An 11,417-nucleotide genomic window follows, 5' to 3' on the forward strand; every position below is an offset into this window, starting at 1 on the left:
ATTCTGGTATTTTGGAAAGAGGTTTTTTGGGAAGAACTAGCCCTGCATGCTGTCAGCCAGTCACATCTAATTCATCGGCACGGAGGGAAAAACAAGCGAAGCAAGTGTTCTTTCATCGTGAGCACACGTACATGTACTGAGGTGGGAAAGAGAAACTTACTTCAGGTGCATTGCTGGAACACAGCATCTTGCTATGTTACCCAGCTGGCTTTACCTCTTATACAATAGAGCTTTGGGCATATACCACCATGCCTGGATAGGTCATACAGTTTTCATTTTTATTTTTATTTTGGTCAGCATACAAAATAATGGGTTTCATTGTGGCATTTTTACACAAAATACATTATTATTTATTATTCACCCTAGCTGCCCAGCACAGTACCCTAGGCTGTATTTTTGATATGCATGGTTATCGATGACAGATCTTTAAAAGCATTAAGCAAAATCAATAAGATTTAAAAATTAGGTGGAACAGGGTGTTTCAAATCTATAATCTTAGCACTTGGGAGGTTAGCTGTGCTAATGAGTTCAGGCCAGAACAAGATTGTCTCAAAAAAGAAAAAGGAAACTGAAGACTGAGAAAAATGTTAGTTTTATAATAGATTTATTTTTAAAGGGTAAAACACTCAGACAATTTAAATACAAGTCCAACAGAACCGCTGTCAGTCAGCCATGATGCATTCGGGCATTCTCGGAGTCCTCCGGATGTGGAAGAAGGCTCTGGCAATGACAAGATAAGTTGGGTTTCTTTTTAGTGTGTAGTCACCGACTCTTAAGTACCACCTTTAAGGTGCCCAGTGCATTGAAACTAAATATTCTAAGCACAAAACAGTAAAGCTGAAACAACAGTGACTGTCAACTAAGGCTTATACCAGGCAATGATGCCCATCTATGACCCAGTTTGACCTTCACAAAGCCCTGATAGGGTCAGGCTTCACTGCCACTTTACATGGGACTAAATTCATAGTCCAGCAACTTGTCCAAGATCATCAGACTCACTGCATAAGGGGTATTACAGCCAATTTGGGTCTCTGTCTCTGAAGCCTACCCTCTTAGTTGGGGAGCAACCCTAGGCCATCTCTGCTTCTTGGAGCAGGTAAGGCTGTGCTGGAAGGGTAACAAGGACGGAGGTTCATTTCTGGGTTGTGACACGCAGTATTTGTGTAAGATTGCTTTTAAGAAGGCTGAACCAGGTGGTGGCAGCACACGCCTTTAATCCCAGCACTCGGGAGATAGAGACAGGTGGATCTATGTGAGTTTGTGGCCAGCCTGGCCTACAAGAGCTAGTTCCAGGACAGACGCCAAAGCTACAGAGAAACCCTGTCTTAAAGAACCAAAAGAGAGCTGAATCCTGTCCAGGAATGATGCTCCCAAGCCTCTCTTAAAGATCACAGCAAGGGTTAGGGCTTGGATGGCAGATAACCATAAAGGGTCTGTGTTCTCTAACTAATGACAGTCTCTATCAATACTTCCAACTTCTGTGAGTCTTGTTTAATCCTATGAGAGAATGTGGTTTAATGTCAGGTTATTTACCTGAAACTTTATTCATATACATCCTTCTTATCTGCAATGTAATCTACAATTTCTTGTGGACACATTAACTTCTCTGCATCTATATCAGGAATTTCAAATCCTAAAATGAAAAAAAATGGTAACAGTATGTGAATATGGAAAAAGCGAACTCTTTAGAACTAAAAGCGTATAACTCCCCTCCCCCTTTAATTTTAGGTTAGAGTCTCAGTAATTCAGGCTGAGCTTGAAATTTCAAGTAGCTGTGATTACAAGTTTGTGCCACCAGACTTGGCTTACATTTGATCCTTTCTTAATACCTACAGCTGTGTTCAACATCTCCAGCAATCTTGAATCCCATTTCGTTTTTGAACTAGGTAAGTTTTAGAAAATAAATACACCATGTTGGGCTTAAGTTTTTTTAGAAACAATAGAAAATTTCTCCTTTTAAATATACAAGTCGGTAGTTCATAGTGTGCTCACAAGGTTGTACAACCACTGCTATTATTTAATCCCCTAAGAATTAATCCAGTTGGGGGCTGGAGAGATGGCTCAGTGGTTAAGAACTCTGGCTGCTCTTCCAAAGGTCCTGAGTTCAATTCCCAGCAACCACATGGTGGCTCACAACCATCTGTAATGGGATCTGGTGCCCTCTTCTGTCCTGCAGGCATACATTCAGATAGAATACTGAGAATACTGAATACATAATAAATAAACAAAATCTTTAAAAAAAAAAGAATTAATCCAATTAATCAAAGTCCCCTAGAACAGTGGCTCTTAACCTGTGGGTCTCCTTTGGGGTCACAATCACATATCAGATATTTACAGTATGATTCACAACAGTAGCAAAATTACAGTTATAAAGTAGCAACAAAATAATTTTATGGTGGTGGTCACCACAACATGAGAAACTGTATTAAAGGCTCACATTAGGAAGGTTGAGAACCACTGCCCTAGAACATTATCACCCCTAAAAAACCAAACCAAAAAAAAAAAACCCTGTGTCATTAGTAGCCCACTCCCCATCATCCCAACACTTGGTAGCCTTAAATATACTCTGTCCCCAACTGTTTTCCTCTTGAAATTTCATGCCATGAAGCAAGTGTGCAGCATGTGATGAGCTGCTTTGTATTTTGTCCTCCGGGGTTATTCATGCTGCAGCGTGTACTTCTTTGTTCCTTGTTACAGCTGGGTTGTGGTAATTTCAGTAGGGTTTACTTTGGCTCAGATACTGGATTGAGCACGTTATATGTGCTCTCTCAGCAGTCCCCATCTTGAGGCTTCTATCTGGCACACTCACTTCACAGTGTAGGAAGACTCTGAGAGGTGCCGTTGCTTGTCAGGCTCCAATATGTCTGAACTCAGTCCAGACCAAAAACCAAAAAGTTTTTAAGTAGCAACAGCATAGCACTTGCTTATATCATCTATGAGGAGTGTTAACTATGGCTTGCCCTATTAGGTGGCACACATATCCTTTGCTTCCTAAACAGCTACCCAAAAAGGAGCCAAGGGATTTTATAAAGTCTTGTTTGCATAACAAACAGATCTTAATAAAAACAACTTGGAGCAGGCATGGCAAACAATCACAGGAGACCCAGACCTCACCTGTGTGTCCTTAGCACCGCTTATTACTGCTGTTTAGCTGAAGGTCCCACGTTCCCAAGCCCTTTCGGACCAGCCAGCCCTTAATGCTAGTCTACATTCTGCCAGGCCTGCACTGTCCCTAACATTATTTCACCTGACAGTAAGAAGCCTGGCAAGTATTGCTGTTATTGTATCTACTAATATCTGAATCTAGTCCAGACTCCAGCATTTTCTTCAGTTTAAACTAAACCACCAAAGAGTCAACTGGGATATAGCCTGGGCTGCAGAGAGAGAGAGACCTTTTCTTAAAAACAACAAAATGAGGACTCCTAGCATACAGATCCAAAGCATATATTTGTTACCAAATTCGTCTTCCATGGCCATAATAATCTCCACTTGGTCCAAACTGTCTAAGCCCAGGTCCTTCATAAAATGAGAATTTACTGAGAGCTGCAAGAAAGAAATAAACAAAATTGAATCCATGAAAGTGTCAGCTTCCCAAGACAACAGAGTGGTACTTTATCATCATATAGAAGATTTGCAAAGAAACACAAGCCTTTAAATAACATGGTGTATTTAACATATGCTGCCATGGACACAGTATATTTTGTTAGCCTGTTCAATTTTACTTAAGGTGGTTAAGTTTAGAAAGAAATTTAAATAAAAGATTTCATGCTACATATTTTAATAGGATCTTTGATAACTATTCTAAAGGACATCTGAGAGAATTTGTTTTCTTGATATTTTACTAACAAATAAAAACCCTTCTCCTCCAAGCCTAATTATAGGCTACTATCCTAGCACTCAGGAGGCAGACACTGAAAGATCTCTTGAGTTTGAGGCCAGCCTGGTCTACACAGCAAGTTCCATTACAGTCAGCGCTACACAGTGGGGGGGGGGGGAACCAAGCTATTATAGGGCTGTAGCTCAGTACAGAACATTTGCCTAGTGTGCACGAGGCCCACGGTTCCATCCCCAGCAACACATGCACACTCAACAACTAAAAATCCTAAGATTTATTATAAATTGTAGATGCCTGGCAGATGACAGAATACTGTATTCACTTGCTTATAATTTGGCTTTTAAGATCACCAGGAAATATTCTTCAAAATCCATGTTAACGGCCTAAGATGGTTCAGCAATTAAAAGAATTCCCTATACAATCCTAAGGACCAAAGTTCGGATCCCAGTACCCATCTAACAAGCTGTGTGTCTAGTATATGCCTGTACCCACAGCTCGAGTGGGCAGACACACTGGATTTGGTGGTTTCCAGCCTAGCTGAGAAAGTGGAAGCACCAGGTTCAGAGAGACTTTGCCTCAAAATAGATGAGAGAACCTGATGACCTCATCTGCCCTCAATTCACACATAGGCAGGTAAACACACATACACACAAATCTTTTTTAAAAAATCTTTTTAAAAACTACGTTAAATTACACAACAGATTCAGTTACTAAAGAAAAAAAAACTGTTTCAAACCAACATAAAAAATTCTAAGAGTTAAATTAAAAAACAAAGAAGCAAACCTCATGTGGTAGTACCTCTATATTCCCAGCATTCAGGAGGAGGGAGAATGTGACTTTAGGGCCAGCCTGGGCTACATAGCAAGACCCTGTTTTTTAAAACAAAAAAGCAAATGGCTGCCAGGCAGTGGTGGTGCATGCCTTTAATCCCAGCACTCAGGAGGCAGAGGCAGGTGGACCTCTGTGAGTGTGAGGCCAGCCTGGTCTACAAGAGCTAGTTCCAGGCCAGGCTCCAAAGCTACAGAGAAACCCTGTCTCAAGGAAACAAAAGACTCAAGAGGCAGAAAGAATGCAATTCTGGTATATGGGCCACCTGTGGTTTTTTGCAGGCTTTCGTTGTACTGAGGATTGTGATTAGGCCCTGTCATGGGGTAAATATGTTTCTCCCTGAACTACACTCCCAGACCACTTGTGTCAGAAGAGTGGTTTGAATGAGAAGTCCCCGTAAGTCTTAGGCATGGGAATATTTGGTTCCTAGTTGGTGACTATTTGGAAAGCATTAGGAGGTATAGCCTTGTTGGAGGAGTTGTGTCCCAGAGGCAGGCTTTAAGGCATTGAAAGCCTCCTCCATCCCAGGTGTACTCTCTACTTCCTGTTTGTGGTTCAAGATGTAAACTCTCAGATACTTCTCCAGTGCCATGCTTACCTGCCTACTGCATTTTCTCTGCCATGATGGAACTATAACCTAAATAAACCCTTCCTTCTGTAAGTTGCCTTGGTCATGTTTTATCACAGCAATAGAAATGTAACTAAGACAAATATTTATGCTATATAATGTGCCTGTGCTACTGAAATAATGATTATTTCTCTCTGGAAAGATAAACCAGAAGCTATATCTATACAGGGACGATGCCAATCTCCTAGTTGAAGAACTGGTTGGCTGGAAGCTGGGAAGAGGTTTTTTATTTTATTATTTATGTGCATTGGTATATCTGCCTGCAAGAATGTCTGTATGAAGGTGTTGGGTACCCCGGAACTGGGGTTACAGACAGTTATGAGCAGCCTTATGGGTGCTGGGAATTGAGCCTGAGTCCTATGGAAGAGCAGCTAGTGCTATTAATCGCTGAGCCATCTCTCCAGCCCTGCTGGGAGGACTTACAATTGAATGTTTGTTTGGACCCTTTGAATTTTATACTATGTGATTAAATATGCTAAAGGAAAAAAATAGGGGCTGGCGAGATGGCTCAGCAGGTGAAGATGCTTGCTACCGATCCTGATGACCTCTGAGCTCAATCTCTGGTAAGGCATGGTGGAAGGAAAGAACTAACTGCTGCAAATTGTCCTGTGACTTCCTCAAGGGGGGCACGGCATGCATATACAAGGTGCATAAGTACATACACAAACACACAAAAACAAAGCAAAAGGGAAATTAGTAAATTTTGAAAGGAAATCTAAACCAGTTACCTTTTCTGGGTCAATCTTGTCATAGAGTTTCAAGACATACAGCACTCGGTCCTTAATTCCCTCTAACGTCAAAGGGGGTGCGTCACTGTACTGGCGGCACAAGTGTGTGACCCTTCCAGGCACCTAGAACAAAGACGGGAAGGAGAGTGTCATTCAGTTCCAAGTGTCTTTACGTAGTGCACATGTCTACAGGTATCTTTTTAAAAACTTAGACGTAGGCCGGGCGGTGGTGGCGCACACCTGTAATCCCAGCACTCGGGAGGCAGAGGCAGGTGGATCTCTGTGAGTTCGAGGCCAGCCTGGTCTACAAAGGGAGTTCCAGGACAGGCTCCAAAGCTACAGAGAAACCCTGTCTCAAAAAACCAAAAAAAAAAAAAAAAAAAAAAACTTAGACGTAAATTTTTTACTTGGGAGCAGGATGCCATGGCACCTGATTGGAGGTCAGAGAACAAGCTGTGGGAGTCAATTCTCTCCTTCTTCTGGGTCCTAGGGATTGAGCTGAGGTCACCAAGTTTGGTGGCAGGTGTCTTTACCTGCTGAGCCACCTCAATATGCACGCCAAGCACTTTCACAAAGCTTCTGGCCTCTACAAATCCGTACCATCTCATTCTCCAATGTGGCCATTGCTATATACTGAGTCATAGATGTGGGTCAACTCAGCAGCTCTAGCATCAAAATGGGTGTCACTTGTCCTCAAAATCAGGACTCGTTCCTCTGACTTTGGACACCATCTTGTTCAGTAAGACTGTCACTAACATAAAAGGGCAGTGCTCCTAATCTCTGAGTCATCTCTCTAGCCCTTTTTTTTAAGTTCTTAATTTGTTGCTAAGGCTTTTCCACAGAAAATGATTTTGTAGCTAGGCTTTTAATCCCAGATACTTGGGAAGTGAGGCAGGAGGATCAAGATCAAGGCCAGTCTAGGCAATTTAGTGAGAACCTGTTTCAAAATAAAGAGGGGGCAGGGATGTAATATAGCTAATAGCAGAGCAATTTGCTTAGTGTGTGAAATCCTGGGTTCAATCTTGAATACTGAAGGGGGAGGAAGAAAGACAGCAATATGGATCAGAGGCTAAAGGCACTAGCCACCAAGCTTGATAATCTAAGTTCAATCCTTAGAATCTACATGGTGGGAAGAGAAAACATGGACCCTCAAGTTATCCCCTGACCTTCTCATGTAAATTCACACTAACTAAACAAATGTATGAGGGAGAACTGGGTTTGCTTGCTGGCACTCAGGTCCCTGAGTATGTCTATGAAAAAATACCCATGAAAAATGACCTAAGAGCTGCTGTGGTGTTAAATGTTTGTAACCCTAACACTTGAGAGGTTGAGGTTGATATCCAGAGCCCAGGCTTGCCTGGACTATAGAGCAAGAACCTACTTCAAAATAAAACTGAGCCAGTATATACCGCTTTATCAAGATAGACTTAATTTGCAGCAAACTAAAGACATTAACTGAAAAGAGATTCTAGAGGGTCTCTGAAGACTATGGCAAAGCACCTTTTTTTCACGCCTAAATCCATTGTTGCCTTTGTACTGTGTGTCAGAGCCCTTTGATTAGGGACATACCATTAGATCTACTCATCACAGTGACTTGAAGAGGTCACAAAATGAAGCAGAAAAGAATAAAGAGGGAGAAGAAATATGATAATAATGAGAATGACCTTCTGAGGTAGGAGGACCTATCAAGTCCTGTGTGCATATCAAGAAGGTATAGAAAAGAGATTAGAAACTAGTAAGGGACTGGGGTTGTAGTTCATTGGTTGAGTGCTTGCCTAGTATGAGTTAGGCCTCGTGTTCAGTGTTCCGCCTGGAAGAAAAAAAATCTGAGCAGATTTTAGAAAGACATGGTGGTTCGGGCTTGCAATCCTCGTACTTGGGAGGCTGAGGAAGAGCAACACACCCTCACCAACACAGTTCCAAGGCCAGCCTTAAATCTCAAAGACAAAAAACAAATAGTATCAAGGACTGGTATGAAGTGGAGATGGAGAACTGTGCCCAGCATGTCACCATGCCATGGGAAACGAGTGACTGGGAAGAGTCTGCACGTATGCAGTTACTCATGTGGTCACTAGGTGTCAGCAGCTACCAGGCATCATTGGCAAGTTCTTGCAGGGCCAGGTAAGTACCAAGAGATTGAACTAAGAGTTCTGTCTTGAGGCTACATGTCAGTCTAAAATAGATGGTCGCAGTGAGCTCAGTACAAGGCAGTAAGATGTAGTGAGCTGAGAGGTGAGCCTCAGAAACCAGATCAGATTAGGAAACAGACTCTGCTGTTAATTAGCATCAGGGTATAGCTCTTACTAGCTGTTTGTCCCCATCCAGTTATATAACCTATATATGCCTCAGTTTCTTTAGCTGTTAAATATGGATAAACAGCAGCACCTCATTCATAATACTGTGGCAAGGTAAGATGATATGAAAGCACTGGATACTGCTTGGCATCTATCTAGCAATACTACAGCAGCCTGGCAGTGTGGCCCTCAGCTGTGGTGTAGCCTAAAATACATATCCCATTTATTCCTTTCCTAAGTCATTTTAAAAATTTGTTACTTACTTATTTTGGTACTGGAATGGGGCCTGTTTCATCTATGTCAGGCAGGGCTCCACCATTATACCGCCAGCCTTGGTTTTGAAATGGGGCTTAATTAAGTTACTCTGGGTAGCTTTGAACTTACTTTTACCCAGACAGGCCTTAAACATGTTATTTTATTGCTGCCTACAAAGGAGCTGAGATTACAGGCCAGGACTGATTTGCCTCACTAAATCAGACCATGGTAGTACTCTAAGCACTTAACACACCTTTTACAAAGAAACTGAGGCAGGATGGTTAAGTACCCTGCCCCAGGGCCCCTGCATGCTCTCTTGGAGGGTCTAAATTGCTTCCTTCTGCCAGATGTCTACTGTTCGGAAAGCATCTTCCCCGCAGTCAACAGTTGTCTTGGGGGGTGTTCTTCCCCCAGACTCAGACATGTGACATAAATGATCTCCAAGCATTAAGGGTGGCTCTATCTGCAGTGACACTGAGTTAGCCTGATACTGAAGAGTTTCTATTAGAATCCATCTTGTTCCCCTCTGCCCTTCTTTGTTTATGGAAAAAGCTTTAAAGGCCATCTCTGTCACTTGCCCACTTCAAACCTCAGGACTGAGACACCTCAAATGCAGCTGTCTGAAACAAACCTGCGCCTCTACAAATCTCTTCCTTACTCTACTCCCTCTCCATCTAGCCAGAAGTCTAGCCAGAAACTTCCAAGCCAAGTGGGTGATTCAGTGAAAAGGTTTCTTACTGCTTCAACAAATATTGCTTACTGTTTGCTTCCTCTGATTTGTGCAGAGAACATTCATATTCCAATAACAAACCTTAAAATAGCCTGTAAACAACTGTCTCTCTTCATGTATCAATGAGCTAACTCAAAACCATTCTGTAAGCATAAAGCAGTTCCCCTACTGTCAGTATAAACCCAGCAGAGAGAGCACTGCCTGTTGTAAACATGGTCTCAGGGCCACATATGCAAAGCCCAGGAAAACAAATCAGTCTTCTATTATAACCCGAGGATCTGTGTGCACACCTATGACTGCGAAGCAATGCTGTAAGAACAGGGAGACTAATTGAAATTAGTCTCTAGACCCAAACACACAGGCAACTTTACTTCCCTTTTAACACCTTATATGACAAGCTTTTGGTACACTGTCAGCGAATCTCAACACTAGATGTAGATTCTTTTTTTTTTTAATTTATTTATTATGTATACAATATTCTGTCTGTGTGTATGCCTGCAGGCCAGAAGAGGGCACCAGACCTCATTACAGATGGTTGTGAGCCACCATGTGGTTGCTGGAAATTGAACTCAGGACCTTTGGAAGAGCAGGCAATGCTCTTAACCTCTGAGCCAGCTCTCCAGCCCCCTGGATGTAGATTCTTATTCCTGTAGGATGCAGGTGTAACCGAAACCACGACCATAGGAAGCTCATGGGTCCGAAAAGGGTTTTCCACCTTGGCCCAGTCTATCTTACAGTAAGCAGTTCCTAATCTGGGATGCACACGGGGAACGTGAAGCCATGCCAGGGCCTGATCCCATAGGAATAAGTCAGAAGGGGTGCGGGAAGAGGGCTAAATCTATTGTTGGGCATCTAGGGTTGGAAGTGACGCCCAAGTTTCAGCCTCACACTCGTTTCCTATCTCTACTTCCAGAAGGCTCACAGACAAGGTGTCACAAGGGAAAAATTACGACAGAACTCTAGGAAGGCAATACTCTGTGCAGGCGAGTGGTTTCCCCTTGTGCACGCTGTCTTTAACCTTCCCTAGGAAGTGACCACAGTATACCATCACCACAACAACGGGGACTGCAGGAGGTGCTCTACTCGACCTCTCTCAACCGAACTTCACTGCCACTCTGCAAGGATAAGAAGATCTGTGCCCAATTCTGTTCGGTCGAGACTTGGTCAAAGTGCTGTACTCTAATCACAAGACACTCGCCCTCGCGACAAGGGTCAACCAAAACTCGTCGGGCAGCAGGGCTAGCAGTGTACCCCGAATCATCTCTGCAGCCGCTGTGCAGCCAGCCTGGGCCCCTCCCCCAACCCGGACGGCCCGGGCCCTGACCCCTGAGCAGCCCCGGCAAAGTCACAGCGAGTCACCTGCGTGAGGGCCAGGGCGGGCTGCAGAGTCCCGGACCTCCTCCGGGTTCCCTCAGGGCAGACAGTGATGCTGAGTGGCCGGGCCAAGGCCAGTGTGGGAAGCCGGGGCAGCGGCGCGAAGGCCGCGGGCAGGCGGCGGACACACACGGAAAGGACACGAGCCGCCATGGCTGCGTCAACCCAGAATGCACTGCGTCGCGGTCTCCCGCCCAAGCTTCTGTTAGCTCCGTACGCTGGCGACGCATAGAGCGGCGCTTGAGGACTCCGCGGGCGCTGGCGACCCCTGGCGGCTCCTGGAGGCGCTGCGCCCACCTCCGTTTGAAGGACGAGAGCTACCTTGGTGCCAACTGCACAAATGCCATCTGCTCTTAAACAGTTACTGACAAAAAAGGAACTTATTTATTTTCTCAGAGTTCTGAAATATATTGTTTTAAGAATGTCCGCCTTTGATTCTGGAATTGTGGCAAACGTCTTTAAAGTTAGCACTCTGGAGGCAGGAGGGTCTCTGTGAATTCGAGGCCAGCCTGGTCTACACCGCAAGTTCCAAGCCAGTCAGAGCTACATATTCTTTTTTTTTTTTAAATATTTATTTATTATGTATACATTATTCTGTCAGTGTATATGCCCGCAGCCCAGAAGAGGGCACAGATCTCATTACAGATGGTTGCGAGCCACCATGTGGTTGCTGGGAATTGAACTCAGGACCTTTGGAAGAGCAGGCAATGCTCCTAACCTCTGAGCCATCTCTCCAGCCCCAGAG

General features: G+C 43.8%; 1 protein-coding gene across 1 annotated transcript; it reads right to left on the reverse strand.

Annotated features, from left to right (window-relative positions):
- Positions 1–587: 587 nt before the first annotated feature.
- Positions 588–10,860, reverse strand: Ndufab1 (NADH:ubiquinone oxidoreductase subunit AB1). Its single transcript, XM_075972095.1, has 5 exons — positions 10,658–10,860; positions 6,020–6,142; positions 3,456–3,543; positions 1,534–1,633; positions 588–720 (listed from the first exon to the last, which is right to left on the reverse strand). The coding sequence occupies exons 1-4, from the start codon at positions 10,823–10,825 to the stop codon at positions 1,542–1,544; spliced, it is 471 nt and encodes a 156-aa protein (XP_075828210.1). The 5' UTR covers positions 10,826–10,860; the 3' UTR covers positions 588–720; positions 1,534–1,541.
- Positions 10,861–11,417: the final 557 nt, after the last annotated feature.

This window comes from Microtus pennsylvanicus, chromosome 5, assembly GCF_037038515.1.
Source record: "Microtus pennsylvanicus isolate mMicPen1 chromosome 5, mMicPen1.hap1, whole genome shotgun sequence".
Taxonomy (NCBI): Eukaryota; Metazoa; Chordata; class Mammalia; order Rodentia; family Cricetidae; genus Microtus; species Microtus pennsylvanicus.

Excerpts from the sequence above, each read along its gene's own strand:
- Ndufab1 (XM_075972095.1), bottom strand. The coding sequence starts at position 10,825 with ATGGCGGCTCGTGTCCTTTCCGTGTGTGTCCGCCGCCTGCCCGCGGCC. Across the intron at positions 6,143-10,657 it reads CCGCCCTGGCCCTCACGCAG|GTGCCTGGAAGGGTCACACA; the intron begins GTGACTCGCTGT and ends TCTTTGTTCTAG. Across the intron at positions 3,544-6,019 it reads ACAAGATTGACCCAGAAAAG|CTCTCAGTAAATTCTCATTT; the intron begins GTAACTGGTTTA and ends TCTTTCTTGCAG.